Raw genomic sequence first — 25968 nt, forward strand, 5'->3', positions numbered from 1 at the left:
CAGAGTCATGGAGGCCCAGTTGCTGAACGTGCTCAAGTCAGGTTAGCAGACTATTATTTATTAAAGGGAGTGGGGTTATTGCAGGAAGGTGGGGCAACCAGCCTGTAACCCTGCTGTTTTCTCTATGTTCAAAGCTCGAAGTTTAAGGTAAATGTATTATCAAAGTCTATATATAAGGTGGCAGGATGGAGATACGTCTCTGCTGAAGGAGAGGTATAAAGTGCTTCTTCCCTCCAAAATGCTGGAGGAACTCTGCAGGTCAGGCAGTATCTATGGAACTGAAATGTTTTGGGATGAAACTCTTCAGAACTGAGAAGGAAGGGGGATTGTGCCAGAATAAAAAGAGGGGGAGGGAAGGGAAGGAGACTAGCTAGAAGGTGATAGGTGGAGCCAGGTGGGTGGGAAAGGTCAAGGGCTGGAGAGGAAGGAATCTGATAGGAGAGGACAGTAGACTATAGGAGAAGGGGAGGGGACCCAGGAGGAGGTGATTGGCAGGTGAGAAGAGGTAAGAGGTCAAAGCCCACCATTATGAACACCTTCAAAAATTGGTGCCTCAAAAAGGCAGCATCCATCATTAAGGACCACCAGCATCTGGGACATGCTCTCTTCTCATTACTACCAGTATAGGAGCCTGACAATTGATATTAAACGTTTTAAGAACAGCTTCTCCTCCTTCAAGGTCAGATGTTTGAATGGTCCATGGACACTGCCTCACTATTACACTTTTTCATTATTTATTTTAACTTACAGTGATTTTTACATCATGTGCTGTAATGCTGGGGTGTCGGGGGGGGGGGGGAGGGAGATACGTCTCTAGCAAAGGAGGTGTTAGGCACTCCTTTCCTCTGCTAGCCTGTGGGTCACCCCTCGGGCAAGGTGTAGTTTAGCCCCCCGAACAGGATCAGCTGAAACCATGGGAGCAGGTGGTGGATGGCCGTATGAGCAACTGGTGCATGTCACAAGTCCTGGTTATGAGACCACTGACACCAGGCAGACAATCTCTGAAGATTATTGATAATGCCAGAAGAAAGCAATGGCAAACCACTTCTGTAGAAAAATTTGCCAAGACCAATCATGGTCGTGGAAAGACAGACACATCAGGAACGAACGATATGTCACGATGCTCCCCTAAGATTCTTTTTTCTTGCGGGCATTCACAGTAGACGCAGAGAATCACAGCGGAATCAGTGAGAAACTGCAGACACAGAGACTGAGCAAACTGAGCCAAGGCTCCATGTCTGTCAGGTTAAGCAGCAAGTGCAGGTTCAGGTGACGAGTGAACATTAATGCAAAAACAACGATGCCCATGGGAGGAGGCTGTAAACAGCATCAGGTGTGGCACCTTGCACTCCCCATCTCGGCTGAATCCGGAAGCACAAAGGAGGGCGGGACCGCGGGCAAATACAGCACCCGGGATGGAGCACCGCTCCGCGAAATGGTGAAAAAGATCGCAATCAGTCACCAGCTGCTCCTTCGGAATCAGAGTCAGGTTTAATATCACTGGCATATGTTGTGAAATTTGTCGTTATGCAGCACCTACTGTGCAATACATTAAAAAATATAAATTACATTTAGAAATAGGTATAAAATTAAATAAGTAAAAAAAAGTGAGGTACTATTCATGGGTTGGTTCATTGTCCATTCAGAATTCTGACGGAAGAAGGGAAGAGGCTGTTCCTAAAACATTGAGTTTGTGTCTTAAGAGTCCTGTACCTCCTGGAGCTCCGACGGTAGCAAGGAGAAGAGGGCATGTCCTGGGTGATGGAGGCTGCCTTTGAAAATCCCCTGGATTCTGGGGAGACTAGTGACCATGATGGAGCTGACTGGGTTCACAACTTTCTGTAGTTTTTTCCGATCCTGTGCAGTGGCCCCCTCCGTACCGGGCAGTGACACAACCAGTTAGACTGGTTCTAACTGGCACGTTCTATGGGAAGGCCGAGATGAAGTGGAGAGCCGTTGGCACGTGGCACTGCGGGTCCTGCAGGAAGACTGTGGTTGAAGGTGCTCGGGCCTACAATACGACCTCAGCTGTCACTGTGGAGTCGGTGATTTGCCCCCTCCAGGAGCCAAAGGATACAGATCATCAGTGACATCTAATTTCCAGCTCTCTATATCAAAATTCTAAGTAAATGTTTTATCAAAGTACATATATGTCACCATATACAACCCTGAGTTTCATTTTCTTGAGGGCATACTCAAATCTATCGAATAATAACCATAACAGAATCAATGAAAGACCTCCCAACTTGGGCTTTCAAAGTAACTAATAAAAGGACAGGAGAAGGGTTAGTGTTGTGTACTGTGTGGGTCTATGTAGACACAGAATCCCTGAGAGGTGTCAGTCACCTGGACCCCTCCCCCTCCCCGCCTGCTGCATTGCAGTGGTGTCCACACTGACTGTCTCCAGCGCCCTCTTGTGGCTGCTAGTACCAGTAGAATTTTAATCAAAGTCAAAATCGAGTTGTTACTGTCACGTTCACATTTTATTTATCGATTGAGATTCAGCGTGGAATAGGCCCCTCCAGCCCTTCGAGCCACGCCACTCAGCGACCCCCAATTTAACCCTAGTCTAATCAAATTATGGGACAATTTACAATCTTTGGACTGTGGGAGGAATCAGAATCAAATTTATTATTATGGGCGTATGTTGTGAAATTTGTTGTCTTTGCAACAGTAGTACATTGTAATACTTAATAATGGAAATAAAAAGAATTACAGTAAATACACACACACACACACACACACACTTTGATAAGTTCGTGGCCTAAGGTAGAAGGAGTCAATTTTAGAAAACCTAGCACATTTATTTTTCAATATAGTCCCCTCCTACATTTACACACGTAGTCCAGCGGTCGTGGAGCATACGGATCCCTTCTCTGTAGAAGTCGGTGTCTTGGACCTCCAGAAGTCGTCCGCAGCAGATGTGATTGATAAGTTCGTAGCCTACGGTGGAAGGAGATGAGTTATTAACTTCAAACCTTCTGCGTAATCACTCAAAGAGTTGAACTGCATGTGCATGTAACGAGAGCTGTATAACTCATCTCCTTCTACCTTGGGTCACAAACTTCACCCCTGCTGCGGACCACTTCTGGAGGTCCAAGACAGCGACTTCTACAGAGAAGGGATCCGTATGCTCCATGATCGCTGGACTAAGTGTGTAAATGCAGGAAAAATAAATGTGCTAGGTTTTCTAAAATTGACTCCTATTTTAGGCCACAAACTTATCAATCATCCCTTGTAAATATATACAGTGCTTATAAAAAGTGTTCACTCCCCCCCCGGAAGTTTTCATGTTTTATTGTTTTACACATTGAATCACAGTGGATTTAATTTGGCTTTTTTTTTGACACTGATCAACAGTAAAAGACTTCCGTGTCCAAGTGAAAGCAGATCCCAGATCTCTACAAAGTGATGTAAATAAATTACAAATATAAAACACAAAATAATTTATTGTTTAAGTATTCACCCCCCCACCCCCCCCCCATATGGCACACCAAATCAGCACTAACGCAGCCAATTGGTTTTAGAAGTTGCATAATTAGTTAAGTGGAGATCTGTTTTTGGACACCTGTGTGCAGTCAAGGTGTTTCAATTGATTGTGGTAAAATACACCTGTATCTGGAAGGTCAAACTGCTGGTGAGTCAGTATCCGGGCAAAAACTACACCATGAAGACAAAAGAACACTCCAGGCAACTCTGAAAAGATATTGGAAAGCACAAATCAGGAGATGGATACAAGAAAATTTCCAAGTCACTAAATATCCATTGGAGTACAGTTAAATCAATCAGGAAATGGAACGAATATAGCACAGCTGTAAATCTGCCTGGAGCAGGGTGTCCTCAAACACCGAGGGACCGTGCAAGAAGGGTACTAAGTGAGGGAGGCCACTGGGAGACCTATGACAACTGTGGAGGAGTTACAAGCTTCAGTGGCTGAGATGGGAGAGACTGAGTATACAACAACTGTTGCCCAGGTGTTTCACCGGTCACAGCTTTATGGGAGAGTGGCAAAGAGAAAGCCACTGTTGAAAAATAATCACTGCTTTTTGAACACAAACGCATGCAGCTTATGCTGTTTAAAAACCGATTGCACTGAGCATGGTCTGGTGTCTAACAGCCACGCAAGCGCATGTGACCGTCGATAGTTAGAAACTGTTTGGCAACAGTCCCCTGTCCCAATTAAGTGACATTGTGTCCCAAATAAACAAAGGTAATCCCAGCTATTTCCACGATTTACTTTTCGTTCTTTAAGAGTTGTCCCAAATAAGAGGCTGTCCCGAGAAAATTGATGACCCAATTAACTAGGACCGGTTGTATTCAAGCAACACACACAAAATGCTGGTGGAACGCAGCAGGCCAGGCAGCATCTATAGGGAGAAGTACAGTCGACGTTTCGGGCCGAGACCCTTCGTCAGGACTAGAGTGTTGTATACCTGTTGTATTCAGTTGAATGCTGCATCGAAACTTTGCTTATGCAGGGTACATTGTGGATTTTCCTGTGTAGTTGTTGGTCTTGTCCACTTGTACAGATCCAGGACTTGGAGGGTGGGTGTTTAGGGTAGGGACACACGCAGTGTTGGTGGGGGGTGGGTAGGGACACGCGTAGTGTTGGTGGGAGGTTGGGTAGGGACACGCGTAGTGTTGGTGGGGGGTGGGTAGGGGCACGCGTAGTGTTGGTGGGGGGTTGGGTAGGGGCACGCGTAGTGTTGGTGGGGGGGTGGGTAGGGGCACGTGTAGTGTTGGTGGGGGGGTGGGTAGGGGCACGCGTAGTGTTGGTGGGGGAGGTGGGTAGGGACACGCGTAGTGTTGGTGGGGGGTTGGGTAGGGGCACGCGTAGTGTTGGTGGGGTGGGTAGGGACACACACAGTGTTGGTGGGGGCGTGGGTAGGGGCACGCGTAGTGTTGGTGGGGGGGTTGGGTAGGGGCACGAGTAGTGTTGGTGGGGGGGTGGGTAGGGGCACGCGTCGTGTTGGTGGGGGCGTGGGTAGGGACACGCGTCGTGTTGGTGGGGGTGGGTAGGGACACGCGTCGTGTTGGTGGGGGCGTGGGTAGGGACACAGTTAAACAGTTGCTGTTGGTCTGGCCCAATCACCACTATTCCAAGGTCAACACTGCTGCCTGGCTTCAGTTAACCATCTCCAGTGAAACGTAACCACATTTGCAGTTGTTCAAGTTATTGTTGAGACTGTGGGTAATCGGCTTCTCCATTGAGTCTTTTAGTGAATAGCTGAGGAATTTAACAAGCGGAATGCTTGGCAATGGGTTTCTCTTCATTTGATGCAGTCTGGCAGTGCTCCCTTGCCACTGGTCCACCAGTGCAACCTGCCCAACGTGTCCACTGCTGTGCCATGGCCCAGGTACCTGCCATTCATCCTCGAGTGTTCCCTGCTCGTGGTGCCCGATGGAGCTCGCACCCTCAGGTGTCTGCCGCTGCACCCTGCCACTTGTCCGGCGGTATTCCCTCCCGCTGGTGGGCCGCCAGTGCCCCTGCCAGCGTTCCTGCAGTGCCCCTGCCACTGGCATCAACTGATGAACTCTGAAAGTGCCCCAGTGATGCCTGCCATTGCACTGTATTTTCTGAGCGCCAGTGGTCTTTGCTGGTACCTTTGTGTCCTCTGCCAGTGCACAATCCCAGTGCACTCTGACATTAACTTGACAGGGACAGTGAACCTGTAGAAAATGGCTGTGGAAATAATGTATGCCTCTCTTGCTTTGAAACAGTGGCTGAAGGCTGACGAGGCCAAGAAACCCAGCAGCGGAACTCCGATCAAGATCGAGACTCCCAACCAGTTTGTGCCTCTTTTTACAGACCCCCGGGAAGTGCTGGAAACGAGGAATAAGGCAAGATATGACTGAGCGTTTCTGTCACTGTCATGTCAAAGTCAAAGTTTATTGTATTGTGAACAAGACCATAAGACATTGGAGCAGAAATAGGCCATTCAGCCCATCGAGTCTGCTCTGCCATTTGATCAAGTCTGGCATGATTAACCCCATTCAAGAATGACAGCTTCCATCCTGCTGTTATCAGTGTATGCACCACCAGGGTCAAGGACATCCTCAGTCCCTCTGTCATCAGTGTATGTACCACCAGGGTCAAGGACATCCTCAGTCCCTCTGTCATCGGTGTATGTACCACCAGGGTCAAGGACATCCTCAGTCCCTCTGTCATCAGAGTATGTACCACCAGGGTCAAGGACATCCTCAGTCCCTCTGTCATCAGAGTATGCACCACCAGGGTCAAGGACATCCTCAGTCCCTCTGTCATCAGTGTATGTACCACCAGGGTCAAGGACATCCTCAGTCCCTCTGTCATCAGTGTATGTACCACCAGGGTCAAGGACATCCTCAGTCCCTCTGTCATCGGTGTATGTACCACCAGGGTCAAGGACATCCTCAGTCCCTCTGTCATCGGTGTATGTACCACCAGGGTCAAGGACATCCTCAGTCCCTCTGTCATCAGAGTATGTACCACCAGGGTCAAGGACATCCTCAGTCCCTCTGTCATCAGAGTATGCACCACCAGGGTCAAGGACATCCTCAGTCCCTCTGTCATCAGAGTATGTACCACCAGGGTCAAGGACATCCTCAGTCCCTCTGTCATCAGAGTATGTACCACCAGGGTCAAGGACATCCTCAGTCCCTCTGTCATCGGTGTATGTACCACCAGGGTCAAGGACATCCTCAGTCCCTCTGTCATCGGTGTATGTACCACCAGGGTCAAGGACATCCTCAGTCCCTCTGTTATCAGTGTATGTACCACCAGGGTCAAGGACATCCTCAGTCCCTCTGTCATCAGAGTATGTACCACCAGGGTCAAGGACATCCTCAGTCCCTCTGTCATCGGTGTATGTACCACCAGGGTCAAGGACATCCTCAGTCCCTCTGTCATCGGTGTATGTACCACCAGGGTCAAGGACATCTTCAGTCCCTCTGTCATCAGAGTATGTACCACCAGGGTCAAGGACATCCTCAGTCCCTCTGTCATCGGTGTATGTACCACCAGGGTCAAGGACATCCTCAGTCCCTCTGTCATCAGAGTATGTACCACCAGGGTCAAGGACATCCTCAGTCCCTCTGTCATCAGAGTATGTACCACCAGGGTCAAGGACATCCTCAGTCCCTCTGTTATCAGTGTATGTACCACCAGGGTCAAGGACATCCTCAGTCCCTCTGTCATCAGAGTATGTACCACCAGGGTCAAGGACATCCTCAGTCCCTCTGTCATCGGTGTATGTACCACCAGGGTCAAGGACATCCTCAGTCCCTCTGTCATCGGTGTATGTACCACCAGGGTCAAGGACATCTTCAGTCCCTCTGTCATCAGAGTATGTACCACCAGGGTCAAGGACATCCTCAGTCCCTCTGTCATCGGTGTATGTACCACCAGGGTCAAGGACATCCTCAGTCCCTCTGTCATCAGAGTATGTACCACCAGGGTCAAGGACATCCTCAGTCCCTCTGTCATCAGAGTATGTACCACCAGGGTCAAGGACATCCTCAGTCCCTCTGTCATCAGAGTATGCACCACCAGGGTCAAGGACATCCTCAGTCCCTCTGTCATCAGAGTATGTACCACCAGGGTCAAGGACATCCTCAGTCCCTCTGTCATCAGTGTATGTACCACCAGGGTCAAGGACATCCTCAGTCCCTCTGTCATCAGAGTATGTACCACCAGGGTCAAGGACATCCTCAGTCCCTCTGTCATCAGTGTATGTACCACCAGGGTCAAGGACATCCTCAGTCCCTCTGTCATCAGTGTATGCACCACCAGGGTCAAGGACATCCTCAGTCCCTCTGTCATCAGTGTATGTACCACCAGGGTCAAGGACATCCTCAGTCCCTCTGTCATCAGTGTATGTACCACCAGGGTCAAGGACAGTTTCCATCCCACAGTTATCAGACTCTTGAACAGACACTAAACGCTGAGCGCATTTCTCCCGATTTCTCTCACTGTGGCCCGTACACTCTATTTGTCTGTGTGCACTGCACTTACTGTGCAACTGCAACAGTCTATTGGGTTTCTCTTTTACTCCCTCAGTGCAATTATATCAGGTATGGTCTGTCTGGGTGGTACTAAAACAAGCTCTTTGCTTTCGGTTTATAATTGTAACGTCCTGAGATCCATGAAAAGCTTGTCTTGCTTACTGGTACAGAGAAAGTGCACCGCAGGTGAACCATAAGGTGCAAGGTTATAACAAGGCAGATTGTGAGGTCAAGCAGCAAATTTATCATCATCATTATGTGCCGTGGGTGATCATGGTCTTCCATCTGTCTCTATCCATGACCATGATTGTTCTTGACAAATTCTTCTACAGAAGTGGCTTGCCATTGCCTTCTTCTGGGCAGTGTCTTTACAAGTCTGGTGACCCCAGCCATTATCAATACTCTTCAGAGATTGTCTGCCTGGTGTCGGTGGTCACATAACCAGGACTCGTGATCTGCACCGGCTGCTCATACGACCATCCACCACCTGCTCCCATGGCTTCATGTGACCCTGATTGGGGCGGGTGGGTGGGCAGGGGTCTTGCTAACAGGGGCTACCCCTTGCCCAAGGGTGATCGTACTTGGGAAGGAGTACTTTACAACTCCTTTAGTAGAGGTGTATCTCCAGCCCGCAGCCTGTTATCATACCGTGGGGTAGAAGCTGTCCTTGAGCCTGGTGGTATGTGCTTTCAGGGTTTTGTATCTTTTGCCTGGAGGAAGAGAGAAAGTCTGGGATGGGTGGGGTCTGACTGTGCTGCCTGCTTCACAGGGGCAGCAAAAAGTACAGACAGATTCCAGAGAGGGGAGGCAGTTCTCCGCGATGCGCTGAGCTGCCTCGGAGATCTTCAGCTACATTCCTCACTGGTGGTGGGGCCAAGGGTGAGCTGCCCGCTGTGTAGCTGGGTCTACTGGGTGGATTATCGGCGCATTCTCTTCCTGAAGGTTTGCTGTTTAACCTGTAGATCCGCGAGCAGAACCGGCAGGATATGAAGTCGGCGGGACCGCAGTCACAGCTACTGGCGGGCGTCATCACGGAAAAAAGCCGCAGCCCGGTGAGTCTGTCCCCGAGGTCGGTCGCGCCTCTGTGCCCCTGCAGGGGGGCTGAGCGCTGTCAGGGTGACTTGCCAACACTGGTGTACAGGGACAGTGATAACAGGGTTAGAATGTGTTCGATTGGCCAAATGGCTCCATTTGGGGCTTTAAACTTTGACGTATTGTTTCAGATCAATAGCTAGCGTCACCTCAGCATTGTGTATGTGTGTGGGTGTGTTCGTACTGCGCATCTGTGCATGTGTTTGTGAATGCACGTGTGCACGAATGTGCGTGCGAGTGTGCATGTAAACGTGTGAGTGTTTGTGTGTGGGCGCACGAGTCTGTGTATACATGTGAGCAAATAAAAGAAAGTTTAGCTTTATTTCTCACATTTGCATCAAAACATGCTTTAAAATGCATCACTTGCGCCAATGACCAACACAGTCCGAAGATGTGCTGGGCAGCCCACAAGTGCTGCCATGCTTCCAGTGCCCATAACTTACTGACCCTGTCCCGCACATCGCAGGGCTGGGCAGTATATTAACTACGTGCACTGTTTACATCAGTCTGCAGAAGGAATGCTGCCTTCAGAGGCGCAGGCTGCGACCGAGCGGGATCTGCAGGCGCTGGAGCAGGAGCCTGAGCCCCCGAACCCGTTCAACGAGCTCACCGACCAGGAACTGGAGGAATACAAGAGAGAGGTGGAGCGGAAACAGCTGGGGCTGGATGGTAATGTTTTCAGAGTCTCTTGTGGGGAAGCTGGCAAGTTCAGATCGAATTATACTGCCCACCTCATCCATGTCTAACAGTGATAAACCCATCTGCTTGTAAACCTGTTTCTCTCTACTTCCCTATTCACGTGTTTGTCCAGAGCAGCACACACTAAATACTCAGCAGGTCAGGCAGCATCTATGAAAGTGAGCGAACAGTTGACATTTCAGGCCGAGACCCTTCACCTAGATTGGAAAGGAGGGGTTAGAATGGCCTGCCCATTACCTCTCCCTGGTTCCTCATCTCCTTCCCTTCGTTCTGTGGTCTACTCCCTCTCCTATTAGATTGCTTCTTCTTCAGCCATTTACATCTTCCTCCTATCACTTCCCAGCTTCTTATTTCATCCCCCCTGCCTCATCCACCTTCCTCCTCACCTGGTCTCACCTATCACCTGCCAGCTTGTACTCCTCCCCTCCTCCCTCCTCTCACCACCTTATTCTGTCAAAAAATTTCTGCTGCTTTATGTCTTCTTCCATTATCTCGTTCTCTCTCTCTCTCTCTCTCTCATCCCTCTCTCTCTCTTTCATCCCCACCTCTCTCTCTCATCCCCACCTCTCTCTCTCATCCCCACCTCTCTCTCTCATCCCTCTCTCTCTCTCATCCCTCTCTCTCTCTCATCCCTCTCTCTCTCTCATCCCCACCTCTCTCTCTCATCCCTCTCTCTCTCTCATCCCCACCTCTCTCTCTCATCCCTCTCTCTCTCTCTCATCCCCACCTCTCTCTCACTCTCAGTCTCTCATCACCCTCTCTCTCTTTCTCATCACCCTCTCATTACCCCTCACTCTCTCCCCTCTTTCTATCTCATCACTCTCTCTCCCTCTGTTTCTCTCATCCTTTGTCTCTCCCTCTCGCTCTCATCCCTATGAGCTTTCTCTCTCCCCTTCCCCCTCACCCCTCTGCCCTCCCCATTCCTCCCCCTCTCCCCTTCTTCCCCTCCCCTCTTCCCTTCCCCTCTCCTCCTCCCTTCCCCTCTCCGTCTCTCTATTTCTCTCTGTCCCTCTGCCTCCCGTGAGAGACTTCGGGGTATTTTAGGGATCGAGGCGGTCATACGAGAGAACAGGTAAAAGCTGTTTCTGTGCTGTGCGACTGCACAACTTGAGAGACTGTATCTAGCATATTGTTGAATAGATGAGCTAGCCTAAAGGGCAAGGACTGAATGGCCAACACCAGCTCCTGTTCCTTCCTTACCTACCCTTTAACAGCTACATAAATGCACATTGAGCAGCACACACAAAATGCTGGAGGAACTCAGCAGGTTAGGCAGCGTCTGTGGAAACGAATAAGCCGTCGATGTTCAGTTCTTCAGGACTGGAAAGGGTGGGGAAGATGCCGGAATATAACGGTGGGCAGAGGAGAAGGAGGCTAGCTGAAAGGTGACAGGTGAGGCCAGGTGGGTGGGAAAGGTCAAGAGCTGGAGAAGAAGGGATCTGATAGGAGAGGAGAGTGGACCATGGGAGAAGGGGGAGAATGAGGGGCACCTGGGGGTGGTGACAGGCAGGTGAGGAGGAGAGGTTAGAGACCAGAGTGGGAAATAGAAGAAGTGGGGGGGGGGGGGGAAATAAAAATTACCAGAAGGAGAAATCGATGTTCATGCCATCAGGTGGGAGGCTACCCAGATGGAATATAAGGTGTTGGTCCTCCACTCTGAGAGTGGCCTCATTGTGGCATGAGAGGAGGTCATGGACTGACATGTCAGCATGGGAATCGGATTAGGAGCCGAGGTACTTGAAAAGGCCGTCCCCAATTTACATTCGGTCTCATCTCTATAGAAGAGGCTGCATCAGGAGCACCAGATACGATAGATGACCCTAACACATTCGCAGGCACAGTGTTGCCTCACCTGGAAGGACTGTTTAGGGACCTGAATGGAGGTGTATGGGCAGGTGTAGCGTTTCTCCCGCCTGCAGGGATAAGTGCTGGGCGGGAGATGAACGGAGAAGGGAATCATGGCAGGAGTGAACTTGCCAAAACTGAGCTGGGCCCTTGACAGTCTTTCAAAGTTTGAAGTAATCCTTGCACGAGACTGGACTAAAGTACAAGCTGATCTTACGTAGACATCAACGGGCTGATTTTGCACACAGGTCCAGATGAGGAGGACACCTCGGCAGGGATTTCTCCCCTGAAGACCCCCCTCACTTCGCCAGCTAAGTCACCCACATCTCCCAGGTCACCAGGAGGTAAGCCATGGATGGGTCGGTCTCTGTTAGTTCAAAAGATGGATCATTGCTTCTGATATAGTAAACGTATCAATGACCTCGAAAGGATTGGTCAGAAATCTCTCATCTATTCCCCGTGTGGATACCCGGTCTGTTACTCCCAATATGGACTCTGGATTGTGCATATATAGTTTCCAGTGTAGATTTGCAACCTATCATTCCCAGTATACAGTCCGATATCTTCTTGAATTTGAAATTCTGGTATTTTCTGTAAGGACCACAGACGCTCTCTGTTTAATTGGTTATTATTTCTCAACAGGGTTTCCTTGCAGGTTTGAAGCTCCAGTGTGTCCTTGCTCGCTGCCGTGTTTGTTTGCCTTGTGTTGTGTGTTGTGATTTCTCCGCACTCTTTTCCAATGGGAAATAAGAAGCATTTTTTCTCTTCCGCAGCCAGCAGCCTTGCTTTCCGTCCCCTTCAGCTCCGAGACTGACGCACGGTCTCTGACCGCAGGTCAGCTGCCGCTCGGGGCTGGTTCCTCTCTGACCCTGAGCCCGTGCTTTCTGGGGGGGGGGGGGGGGGTCGGGGCAGCTCGTCGCCAGAGCTGTTGCTCTTCTCGTAGGCCAACGCCAATACCTGGCTGTTGGCGGTTCTCTGACTCAGCTCTGCCCCATGGGGTTGGACTTTGATTCTCTCCTGCGAGTGGCTAGCGGATGTGAAATGGTGGGGAGATGGAGTGCATCACAGCCAAGCCCCAGGCGACAGCTCACGGGTTGGGAATTCCGGGGTTTTGGCCGTCTCCGCGGGCTGCGGAAATGGTTCCGATTCTCGGCGCATTCCTCCAACCCGCACACACGCGTCAGGCCAGTGACCTCAGCAGGAAGCGAAAGTAGAGGCGGCTCGTGTGCAGGGTCACAAAACCACACAGGCCTTGCAGCCCATCGACTCTGTGCAGGCCAAGATGCACCCTCTTTTTACACTGAACCACTCTAACCCATTCTGTTCTCCTGCTATTCCCACAAATCCCCCTCACCTACACGCTTGGAGATGGTCAAAACCCCAGAATTCTCGCTGTCACTTCCCAACACAGATTCCACCCCTCGCCTACGCACTTGCAAAATTTACAGCAGCCAACTTAACCCACCACCCCACAGGCCTTCGGGAAACCGGAGCACCCGCTAGCTTTGACATTCCCCTGATTTGGTGAACTGCGCCACCTTGCACTCCAGCCTCTACCGGCATCCCCAGAGAGTCCGGCAGCTCAGGCGAAGGCCCTTCGGCCCACCGTCTCTGCACTGTCCATTCAGTACCCATCCCATTTTCCATTTTGCACCCCACCCTCTGCAGCTCCCTGCTTCTAAAGCCCCACCCCCACCAGTGCAACCTTACCGCCGACAGTTAACCCACCAATTCACACGTGTCCTGCTTCCCAGAGGGCTCACGTAATCTTCCCTAGTAACAGGTGAAGCTTTTAACAAAGCTTTCTGGTGAACTTCAGGACAAGCCATGACCACTTGATTAGAGATGTTGAAGTGGGGGGTGGGAGGATGTGGGGGTGTCACCTCTAGTGTTCAAATGAGTAGAAATTCTAGACAAAACCAAATACTGAGGTTGTTTTCCCCTCAGAGTTGCCTCACACTTTTCTGTCCGCATCCCTGTTTGCCAGGGGGTCCAGGGCAAGTGCCTCTCACTGTGTGAAGCTTCTGGGGGGGCAGGCCAAAAGGGAGGGCTTCTCTGTTTGACTGAAATACAATGCTTCTCCATTCTTTGTGGTTGTGTGGTGATGTCTGCTGCTTTTCAAACGTGGCCATCCTGTTCCATTCTTGTTCTCTTTTTTTTTCCCTTCCGTTTGGCTCACGCTAAAAGGAGTTCCACATGACACTGAGTACTTGTCATTGTAGTAAGTATACTATTCAACCCACTCCCCACCCCTCCGTGCTATCACCCCGGGAGACCTCAATCCCCCTCCTCACCACCCCTTGCAGTCCTCGATATTCCCCTCCCCGGCCCCTGTGGCACAGCAGGGACGGCATTGCTGGTTCTGTAGGTTCACTTGCTTCTGAAACGAGGGCACGGGGAGGCCATGCCTCCTAAACCACTGCCTGACGTTCTGCTGCTCCTCGGTTCAGCTCGACGTTGCCCCTCACTCAGTACCAAGGCTCCGGGGGCACTGTCCTGTGCATTATTGTCCAATTGACGCCTTTCCCACCATAATAATAGTGGGCAGCCACCGATCCCAGGGGATCATGGGTTTGCGCCTCTGGTGGACCGTGTCCTCTGGGCGGGAAGGTTTGAAGAACTGGCTGTTGCCCCGACAGTAGGTTCCCCTTCTCTACGTCATTGATGTAGTCCAAGGGAAAGGCAAGCGCCAATACAGCTTGGCACCAGTGTCATTGCATACCATACCACAGAAGTTAAAAAATATCACAGTCCAGGCCCTTCGGCCCACAGTGTTTTGCTAACCTTTTAACTTACCCTATGATCAATCCACGTAACTCCCACATAACTTTTCATTTTTCTTTCATCTATGTGCCTATCTAAGTCTCTAATGTATCTGCCTCTACTGCCACCCCCAGGAGTGTGTTCCATGCACCTAACACTCTCTGTACAAAAAAAATTACCTCCAATCACTTTAAAATTACACCGCTTGTATCACCCATTTCTGGCCTCCACTCTATCTATGCCTCTTTTCATCTTACACAGCTCTGTAAAGCTGTAACCTCTCATTCTCCTTCACTCCAAAGAGAAAAGCTGTAGCTCGCTCAACCCATACTCACAAGACAAGCAGTCTTATCCGGGCAGCATTCTGTAAATCTCTTCTGCACCCTCTCTCAAGCTTCTACATCTATCCTATAATGAGGCGACCAGAACTGAGCACAATACTCCCAAGTGTGGTCTAACCAGCATTTTATAGAGCTGTAACATTACCTTGCAGTTCTTGAGCTCGATTTCCTGACTGATAAAGGCCAACACACCATACGCCTTCTTAACCACCTTATCAACTTGTGCGGCAACTTTGAGGCATCTGTGGACGTGGTCTCCAAGACCCCTTTGTTCTCTGAACCCGCTAGGAATCCTGCCATTAACCCTGTACTTTACCCTCAAAGTGAATCACTCCACACTTCTCTGCTCTGCGCAGTACCCTGTCATTGTCCTACTGTAGCCTATGACAGCCTTCAGTACTATCCACAGCACCACCAACCTTCGTGTCATCTGCAAATCGGTGACCTCTGCTTTCACCGAGTTTGCTCGTGACTCCCACACACACACACACACACACACACACACACACAGACACACACACACACACACACACAGACACACAGACACACAGACACACAGACACACACACACACACACACAGACACGCACACACACACACACACAGACACGCACACACACACACACACACACACACACACACACACACACACACACACACACACAGACACACAGACACACAGACACACAGACACACACACACACACACACAGACACGCACACACACACACACACAGACACTCACACACACACACACACACACACTCACACACACACACACACACACACACACACACACACACACACAGACACGCACACACACACACACACACACAGACACGCACGCACGCACGCACACACACAGACACGCACGCACGCACGCACACACACACACACACACAGACACACACACACACACACACACACACACACAGACGCACGCACACACACACACACAGACACACACACACACACACACACACACACACACACACACACACACAGACACGCACGCACGCACACACACACACACACAATGCAGGGGAGGAATTATAAAGGCTTTATGCTGTTTAGACATTTTGAAAAGTTTAATTCTGTTGAACATGGGATTAGTTTGGATGTTGAAATTGGGTTTTGATTATTGTAATATCGGATGAGTGGATTAGCAAGCCACAACAGCACAATGCCTAGACGGACATCACTTGCAAATGAACACTGATTAGATTTATCCTGGGGCCATCTACTCACAATTCAATCATTTCTTGCATTTCAATGTCTATGAATAGAATAGAAAAGGAAATATTGCCCAAATACTTTGCACTATTGTTTCACTTCTGGGGTGGAGAGGGGAGTTTGGGGTGGGGGGGTTGGGGGGGGTGACAATCCTAGATGAATGGGATAAAACTGCCCTCTGGATACTGACCGTGACATTACTCACTAATCATAACACAAATGTAGAGCATAGAACAGTACAGCACAGTACAGGCCCTTCAGCCTTCGACCTTTTAACCTACAAGATCAATCTAACCCTTCCCTCCCAGCTAGCTCTCCATTTCTCTATCGTTCATGTGCCCGTCTAAGAGTTTCCAAATGTCTCAGCGATTACCACTACCTCTTGCACTGTACCTACCGCTCTTTGTGTAATAAAAAGAAATACCCCTTAAACTTTCCTTCACTCACCTTAAAAAGATATCATAAGAATGTGAGACATAGGAGCAAAATCAGGCCATTCAGCCCATCGAGTCTGCTTCTCCATTTGATCATGCCTGATTTAATACCCCTCTCAACCCCATTTTCCTACCTTCTCCTCATGCCCTTTGACTCTCATACTCAGTGAATTAGCCTCCACAGACGTCTGTGGCAATGAAATCACAGAATCACCACCCTCTAGCGAAAGGAACTCCTCCTCAAGGGATGCTGTTCTATACTGAGGCATGATCCGCTTCTGCTAGACTTTCCCTCTACCTCAGATATATCCTCGGCTATATGAGTGTCAGGGTGGAGATATGTCTCTACTAAAGGAACCGTAAGGATCTCCTTCCCTCCGCTAGCCTGCGGATCACCCTTGGGCAAGGTGTAGCATCCGCTGGGCTGCCCACACCCCCCCCCCCAACCCTGAACAGGGTCACATCAAGCCATGAGCAGCTGGTGTACATCACCATTCCTGGTTATACGACCACTAACGCACTGACGCCAGGCAGACAATCTCTGACGGGTATTGATAACGGCTGGGGGTCACCCGTCTTGTAAAGACACTGCCCAGAAGAAGGCAATGGCCAACCCACTTCTGTAGGAATATTTGCCAAGAACAACCATGGTCGTGGAAAGACCGTGGTCACCCACGTCATACGACATGGCACATAGCGAGCAAATCCTCTGGTGTTAGCCATTGCGTCCTGGGATAAAGTCGCTGGCTGTCTGCTCTATCTATGCCTCTTATCATCTTACATAGCTCTCTCATCCTCCTTCATTCCAGAGGAAAGCCCTAGCTCGCTCAATCTTTCCTCATTAGACAGACATGCCCCAAAAAGTTGAGCCTGGTTCATTGAAGCAATGAGCTGGGTCAGTGCCTTGCTGACCAGGGAACTGCTTCAATAGGGGGCGCTCTTACAGGGTCCATCTTGCTCCATTATGCTCAGCTTTATCCTGCTTACGGTGCATCTCATCCCAGAACTGATCCCCACTCCCTGACCGGTTCTCCCTTCCCGTAGGCTGGTTGGAACAACCTCCTCCTCGACCCCCTCTCACCTGTCCCTGCGACGTTGGACTGTTCCGCGTCTCCTTGCATGCCTACTTTCTTCATCGTGTGCTTGCAGATTAATTTGCTAAAGTCCCTCAATCCCATTAACCGCTTTCTTCCACTGCCATTATCTCAAACGATGGCTGCATGCTCAACTGACACTAGGGAAAGAGGCGTAACGATGATGGCTCTCTTCAGACTGGGGCCAGGAAAAGGGGGAGGCCCAGATTACGGTGCAACTGTTCTGTTGTGTTGGTCTGCGCTGTGGCAGAAAGACCACGTGGTAACGTGCCAGTTGAGTCTATGCACATCTTCCAGAAGTCAGAGATGTTTCATTCAGAGTGCAGCCCAATAATAGAGCCGAGATGGCTCTATTACTAAGTACAGTGTGGCACAGGTCGCGCACTGTGATTATTTGGACCCAATTTGTTGAAGATGGCCAAATGTCACTTTAGTTTCAGTTTAGGTTGCATGTGAAGTCTACCCCAAATTTTTCTGCCAAAAATTGGCCTTTGGAGATTGGCACTCAGTTCCATCCGGCATCGCCATATTGCAGCTCTGAACTTTTCTGCTTTTCTCTTCCCTTTAAGAAACCAAGCCGTGCGAAGGCTCGAAGGCGCCAGATGACGCCGAGACGGTAGCCCCTGAGGAGGTGTTCAATGGGAAGGAGGAGGACCAGACTGTGGATGAGCAGCTGAGTAAAGGCATGCAACAAGTGACGACCAACGTGGAGAACGGCACCGAGCCACCCGTGAAACCGGCCAAGGACAAGACGGAGTCCGTGACCAGCGGCCCTCTCTCGCCCGAAGGCTCCCCTTCCAAGTCTCCATCCAAGAAGAAGAAGAAATTCCGCACCCCGTCTTTCCTGAAAAAGAGTAAAAAGAAAGAGAAAACGGAGTCCTGAATTGGGGGGAGGGGGTGGAGTAAATGTACACAACAACTTGCCAAACAGAGAACCGTGGTGTAGACCAGCTACATCAATTGAGTGCACCAATTCTTGTCACACTTGCACAGTTGACAATGCGGACTGGCAAAACAGTACCACCTACCTGAACACAGAGGGCCTGAATTTCACTGCTCATTGGTTTCACGCCTCTTGTTTAACGCATTTTACAATCTGCATTATTTTAATGAGTCAGGGTCCCATTCTTCTTAAATGGGTCGGTGATTTGGTTAAAACTCTGCAGACAGAAGCGCAGTGCACCCAGATGAATTTCTTTCCGCCTTGCCGTGCCCTACTCCACGCAGCAGACCTGGTCACAGGCCTGGCTCTTATGTCCGCAACACTGGCTGTGCTGAGTGAACGGCATGCAGTGCCATTTGCCCTGGGTGTGGTGGGTAAATTGTTCAAACAGATGCCTTAAGCTGATCCCCTGGACTTCAATGAATGGCAGTGAGAACGGAGGGTGTTCTACCGGAGGGGAAGAATGCGTGCAGTTGAGGCGGAGGGAGAACCCACAGAATCCTAACTTACTCACTAATTGTCCGTTACACCGCTGGCGTTTGGGGCAGCAATGAAGGTCCTCCATCTCCGGCGGGGTTCAGGGCTCCCTTCATCATGTCAGTTTTCACTACTGTGGGTCATGCAAGTCCCGGGTGGAGATTCAGGAATACCGTCACACTCAGATGCAGAAGGATTCTTCATTGCTGTTTCCGTAACAATTTCATTTTACCAATCAGGGTTGTTAGCCCTGAGCTGAACCCCCAAACCTGGAGGACCGGTGGACCACTCTTAGTCTGACCTCTACCCTTTGACCTGTTTGGCATGGGTGACCCTACCAAGAGTCAAAGCATAAAGCCCTGACTCCAGACAACATAGCTCTCCATGTTGTTGAGGCACACAAGCCTCCAAACCCTACAACAAGGTTGCAATCCTCCTAGAGGACAGAATCCTCTGTGTAATATTTAATGACACGGTCATTGGAGCTCAGCAGAAGGTAAAGAACAGGTGATTTAAAGACCAAGTATGCAGAACATCTCAATAGTGGAAAGGTGGTGTGCTTCAATAAATTGAGAAAGGAAGGAGGTGGACTGAGCAGTTAACTAATGAGATTCACCAATCAGACCTGCCCTGAAGACTGCTTGGTCATTGTGTAATGAGGGACATGGTTGGGTGCCTAACAGTTGAGTGTTTATGAAGTTCACTATTTCAGTGAAGGCCATGCTGTTTTGCGCAGTCTGTCTGTCTTTGATAGCAAAAGATCCCCCGTGATGAAGCGGCCTGAGGGGCAACTTCTTCCCTCAGAGCACGGTGTGTATATGAATAAGCTGCCAGCGGAAGGGGTGTGGGGCAGGTACAGTAAAAGCATTTAGACAGTTCCGTGGATAGGAGGGGTTTAGAGCAGGGATTCCCAACCTGGGGTTCATGGTCCCCTTGCTTAATGGTATTAGTCCATGGCATAAAAAAGGTTGGAAATCTCTGGTTTATAGAGATAGGGGTCAAACACAGGCAAACGGGGCCAGTTTCATGGGCATCAGTGTCGGCATTGATGAGCTGGGCTGAATCACCTGTTTCCATGCCACGTTACTCAATAGCTCAGTTACTTTGCCTGGACGAATTGCTCGTATTTATGCATCCAAAGATGGGCATTTGATCCCAGAGCTGAAACCACTTGTGGACTGTTTCACCTCTTGATGGAAATTGGACCAGGCACCCCTTGTGGCCAGGACACTGTTTCTGACAGGGTGGGTGGGATGAAGTCATTCCTTTTGGAGTGTTGCTGGAGAACTTGGAGCATACTATCCTGTCACTGGGACTGCCCAAATTTCCCAGTGCGCCGCCTGGTTAGTGTGGCTGTCAGAAGGGTAACCCAGCCAGCCCCATCATTGGGCCCTCACCTGTTGACCCCCATCTCCTTGAACTCCAATATAAGGCTCTGAAAGTGAACCTCCCACCACCCCCCAGTCAGTGATCCCCTTTCCCACGTTTTCCCAATCCATCACTATATCAGTATCCTGGTCATTCCTGCCAACCTTGCCCCAAACCATCCACTGGCGTCAACATCTCTCTCTCCCCAGTTCTCGGCCAGCCCCAAATCCAGGCACGGAGCAGGACTGTAGGACTGGAACTGGAATTGGTTTATTATGCCACGTGTGCCAAGGTACAGTGAGAAGCTTGTCTTGCATACTGTTTGTGCAGATCAATTCATGACAATAGTGCATGAAGGTAGAGCAAGATGAAACAATAACAATAGTGTAACAGCTACAGAGAAAGTGCAGTGCAGGTAGACAGTACAGAGTAAGATCACAATGAGGTTGACTCTGAGGTCAGGAATATCTTAACAGAGTAGTGACCAATTCAATAGTCTTATAACAGTGTGGAGGAAGCTGTCTTTGAACCGGGGGGTATGTGTTTTCAGACTTCTGTAACTTCTGCTCAATGGAAGAGGGGAGAAAAGATATTGTTCAGGGTGGGTGGGGTCTTTGATTCTGCTGTCTGCTCTACTTATGCAGCCCGAAGAATAGAGAGACTCCATGGAGAGGGAGGTGGGTTTCCACGGATGTGCTGAGCACTGTCCACAACTCCCTGCAGTTTCCTTTGGTCATGGGCAGAGCCATGGCGGTACCAAGGATGCTTTCTATGGTACATCAGTAAAAATTGGTAAGGGTTGACGGGGCATGCCAGATTTCTTTAGTCTCCTGAGGAATTAGAAGCGCTGGTGAGCTTTCTTGGACAACAGCCTGTGTGATGGAGCAGTCCTGTGCATAGTGAAGCTGGAAGATCGATAATCCTGTCTGAAGCTCAGCAATGCCTTGTATCTGACATGATTGATCTCCCAAAGGAAGGAATGAATCAGGTTCGATGTGTCTTCTGGCATTGTGCAGCTACTCCTGTTACCCAAGAAAGCGTCAAAAATACCTTCTGAAGTACGCGCAATATTCTTAAAAGGTGCAGGGACTTTAATGTTGTTTTCACAGGCCCCTTCAACATGTTATTCCCAAATTGTCCCATTCCTTAACCAATAATTGCTCTTAATCGCCTAGCAATGAACTCCCTTCTGGGTTATAACTTGGATTTGGCAATAATGATCTGAGCTTCTTCAGAAGTCAAGTTTGAGGCATAACACTTGGTATTTAATGTTGTTTATTAAGTGTTACAAGAACAAAAAGCGGGCAAAGAAGAGACAAAGAAAAAGAAAAATTTAAAGTCGATTTATTATCAAAGTATGCATATGTCACTATATACTACATTGAGATTAATTTTCATGCAGGTATTCACAGTGGAGCAGAGAAATACAATAGAATCAAAGAAAAATTACACACAAAGACTGACAAACAACCAGTGTGCGAAAGAGGGCAAACTGTGCAAATTAAATATGCATAAATAAGTAAAAAATATTACTGAGCATAAGTTGTAGCGTCCTTGAAAGTGAGTCCAAAAGTTGTGGAGTTGGTTCAGAGCTGTGATGAATGAAGCTGACCATGCTGATTTAGGAGCCTGAAGTTTGGTGGGTAATAACTGTTTCTGGACCTGGTGGTGCAATTATTACCCTTCAAAGAGCCGTGGTTGACTTATACTCAGGCTGGAGAAAAACAAAATTTTGCGCCCATTCCTAACTGATTCTAAATGGGGCTGAAATGACCCAGAAGCACTGTCTTCCTCTATGTTTTCCCACAACCTCTTTCCTGCTGCACTCAATGAATGTTGCTGAAACCATAGGAGCATTGCCAGAGTCTTAAATGGGGCAACTGTCTTAACTGAAGAAATCCCCAGAGATATTATGAAAGGGAGCATAATTAAATATTAGTGGCCCACAGGTAACGTCCTGGAAACAGAATAGGAACCTAGAATTCCAACAGGGCATCAGGGCCCGAGACGGGGTTAGGCTAAAGTTTCTCTGAGCCACTCTCACTGTACCTCTCCAGATCACTGGAGTAACTCCGGTGTCTCAAAGGAGATCCACCATCATCCAAGCTGCAACAAAACTTTTGAACTTTGTCGAGGGAAATATTTGTTCAGTGATCACACCTGTGCTCAGCTCCAAAGGTCGGGGGTTCAAGTCCTACTGTCAAAACTCAAATTCGAAAATAAACGAGGTAATGCGTTCCTGTCTGAGGCTATTGTTTCTGAATGAGTTAAGGTCACACGTGATGTCAAGTAAATGCAAAATAAATTCCGCAAAGCTAATCAAAGAGACAGGGAGCCTTCCTCAGAGTGCTGGATATCATTTATCCTTAAGAAAATTCCAAAGTAAATTCAAGCAATCTGCTGGAGGATCTCAGTGCATCGAGCAATATCTGTGGGCGGTAAGGAATTGTTTACATTTTAACTCAAAATGCGACAGTTCTTAAATATGTTAGGGGCATTTAAGAATCTCTTAGATGAGAAGCTTTCATGTGGATAAGAGGTGTTTAAGAAGCTCTTAGGCATGTGATGAAAGAAAAGTGGAGGTCTGTGTAGGAGGGAAGGGTTAGATTGAATTTAAGAGTAAGTTAGGCCAGCACAAAATCATGGGCCGAAGGGCCTGAACTCTGCTGTAATGTTCTATGTTCTAATTCCTTTCCTCCTATTGATGCTGCTCAATTGCTGAGTCTTTTTTAAATTTTATTTTATTTGGAGATATATTGTGAAACAGCCTCTTCCAGCGCAGGTCTCACTGCCCAGCAATCCCCCGATTTAACCCTAGCCTAATTACAGGACAATTTCCAATGACTGATTAACTTTACCCAGTACATCTTTGGGCTGTGGGAGGAAACCGGAGCACCCGGAGGAAAACCAACACAGTCACGGTGGGGGGGATGTACAAACTCCTTACAGATGGCCGAACTCCACTGCCCTTAGCTGTGATAGTGTCACACTAACAGCAACTCCGCTCTCTTGCATTTCCGAAGCAGGTTACCTGATCACTTTGCGGCAGCATGCTGTGCACATGGAGTTTCCACGTTTCCGCCAAAGGTTATCTGCTCTTCAAGTGCTTTGCCACATCTTGCAGATGTTAAAGTGACAGTGGAAGTGCATGTCCATCTCTGTTGGCCAGTGGGTGGCAGAGAGGGGAAGATGCTGGGTAACATTTTCTGTTCCGTCACGTTGCAAAGTTATTGAAACCCAAGAAAAGTGGCGTCAAACTGTGTTGCTCCGGAAGAATCAATATACAAGAAACTAAAAGGAACTCAGCAAATAAGGCAGCGTCTTTGGAGGAAAATGGACAATCAATGTTCTGGGTCTAGACTCTTCTTCTGTCTTCAGATTTGGATTGATGTATCACAGTGTATTGAAGCATACAGTGAAAAGTGTTGTTTACATTAACAACCAACACATCTGTGGATGAGCTGGGGGTAGCCCATAAGAGTCACCACATTTTTTGCTGCCACCATTCTTGTTACTGGCATTTGGGGCAGCAATGAAGGTTCTCCATCTCTGTCTGTCCATATCATCGCACACAGATACAGAAGGGTTCTTCATTGCTGTTTTCATAAGTTTTTTTGAGCAACCAGGGTTGTTAGCCTTGAACCTGGAGGACGGGTGGGCCTCAACCCTTTGACCTGTTTGGCATAGGTGACCTTCTTTGCTGCCCCAGCCAACAAGGCCCTGACTCAAGCCAACATAGCTCCCCAGGTCACTGAGGCGCACAAGCCTCCAAACCCTGCAGCAAGGTTGTGGTCCTCTTGGAGGTGCCGCTAACATACCTTGCTCACAATTCCCTCCATGGATGCTGCCTGACCTGTTGAGTTCCTCCAGCTTTTTGTGTGTTGCTCTAAATACTAGCATGTGCCTCGGTATTGCTGAAGGAAGATTGTTACATAGGACTTGCCATCTAGTGCTTTTTGAGTTTGTAGTCACTGTTGGGCACGGTGTTCATTGTGACCTGCAGAACTTCATCATCCCTTCACTTCCACAGGAACATGTCATCATTAAGGAGATGAAAGCACCCTGTAAACCTCAATGCTCTGCGCAAATTGCTCCAGAATTTGATTGTTACATCAGACAGTGTGATCTGTGAGTTAATCCTTCACTGTCTGAATGGCAACATCTTCAAATCAGCCCTGGTTTTGAACCTCCCTTTCTCAATCTGCTCTTCTCCTTGCGCTATACCTTAAAACGATTCCAAAAGTACCTTTCCAAAGTCAATATTCCCAGTATTAGAACTTCGGTGGAACACACTGCACGGATTACATACAATTTCTTCTCACTATATGTTTGACCGCAATTTCCATTGATGGACACCTTCCACCTCCCATTCTACACCAGGAAACAAATTTGAGATTACGGACATTAATGAAATGCAAACCAAATATTAAATCCAGAGCTTATTGTCATTGATATTTATGCCTTTGATGTATAATAAACCATTGATTCGAACTTCCTACTGATTGCAACCATAGCACTTAAAATGAAAGGTATATTGTCCCAAGAATCAGTGCGATCCCCTGTGGTTGTTTATAGAGAGTTGTGTTACTTGTGCCGTCTATGTCTGACAATCCTTGCCGAGCACCATGAACCAATGTAATGTATATGGCTTGATGTCAATATATAAGATAAAGAAAAAAAAATGTTGGTGCATTGCATTTGGTGCCTCACTATGATCTGGCTACCTGTAAATGCTCATCTGTTTCTGCTCGATGTGTGCCTAGGTCTTTGTATTCTAATATTCTGCACTGTAATTAAAACAAACCTGGAACTGCCTAACCTAAAGCTATCTTGTCGTTCTATCGTGATGAATCCATCGGCAAGGTGAACAGAGGATGCCAAACTGTGGCAAGTCCACCTCCGGCACAAGGGTATCTTACCTGGTTTCATAAGATAAGACCGTAAGATGTAGGAGCAGAATTAGGCCATTTGGCCCATCAAGTCTGTTCTGCCAATTCATCATGCTGATCTGTTATCCCTCTCAGCCCCAATCTTCTCCCTTCTCCCCCTATCCCTTCATGTCCTGACTAATCAAGAATCTATCAACCTCTGCCTCAATGATTTGGCCTCCTGTGGTAAAGAATTCAACGAATTCACCACTCTCTGGCTGAAGAAATTCCTCCTCATCTCTGTTCTAAAAGGACACCCCCCCCCCCCATTCTGAGGCTGTGTCTTCAGGTCTTCAATTCCCCCACCATAGAAATTTTTTTTTCCATATCCATTCTATCGAGGCTTTTCAACATTCAATGAGGTCACCCCTTATTCTTCTGAATTTCAGTGAGTATAGGCTAACAGCCGTCAAACACTTGACAAGCTTTTCAATCCCAGAATCATTTTTGTGAACTTCCTTTGAACCATCTCCAATGTCAGCACATCCTTTCTTAGATAAGGGGCCCAAAACTGCTCACAATACTCCAAGTGAGACCTCAACAGTGCCTTATAAAGCCTAAGCATTACATTCTTGCTTTTATATTCTAGTCCTCTTGAAATGAATGCTAATATCACATTTGCCTTCCTCACCACTGACTCAACCTGCAAATTAACTTTTAGGGAATCCTGCAGAAGGGCCCCCAAGTCCCTTTGCACCTATATTTTTTGAATTTTCTCTCCATTTAGAAAATAGTCAACCCTTTTAGTTCTACTACCAAAGTGCATGACC

At 48.5% G+C, this 25968-nt stretch overlaps 1 protein-coding gene across 5 annotated transcripts in view; it reads left to right on the forward strand.

Moving 5' to 3' along the window:
• Positions 1-25088, forward strand: part of add2 (adducin 2 (beta)) — a 133831-nt gene extending 108743 nt beyond the window's left edge. For 4 of the 5 annotated variants that reach the window (XM_073060209.1, XM_073060228.1, XM_073060238.1 and 1 more), the window contains 5 exons: positions 5722-5841; positions 8946-9035; positions 9582-9744; positions 11868-11963; positions 18052-25088. In XM_073060209.1, coding sequence (XP_072916310.1) covers positions 5722-5841; positions 8946-9035; positions 9582-9744; positions 11868-11963; positions 18052-18365 — 783 coding nt within the window. In that variant the 3' untranslated portion in view covers positions 18366-25088. Of the gene's footprint in view, positions 1-5721; positions 5842-8945; positions 9036-9581; positions 9745-11867; positions 11964-13806; positions 13841-18051 lie in introns of all 5 variants that reach the window. The other variant, XM_073060246.1, reaches the window with a different exon arrangement.
• The last annotated feature ends 880 nt before the right edge of the window (positions 25089-25968 follow it).

Source organism: Hemitrygon akajei, chromosome 1 (assembly GCF_048418815.1).
Source record: "Hemitrygon akajei chromosome 1, sHemAka1.3, whole genome shotgun sequence".
Lineage (NCBI taxonomy): Eukaryota > Metazoa > Chordata > Chondrichthyes > Myliobatiformes > Dasyatidae > Hemitrygon > Hemitrygon akajei.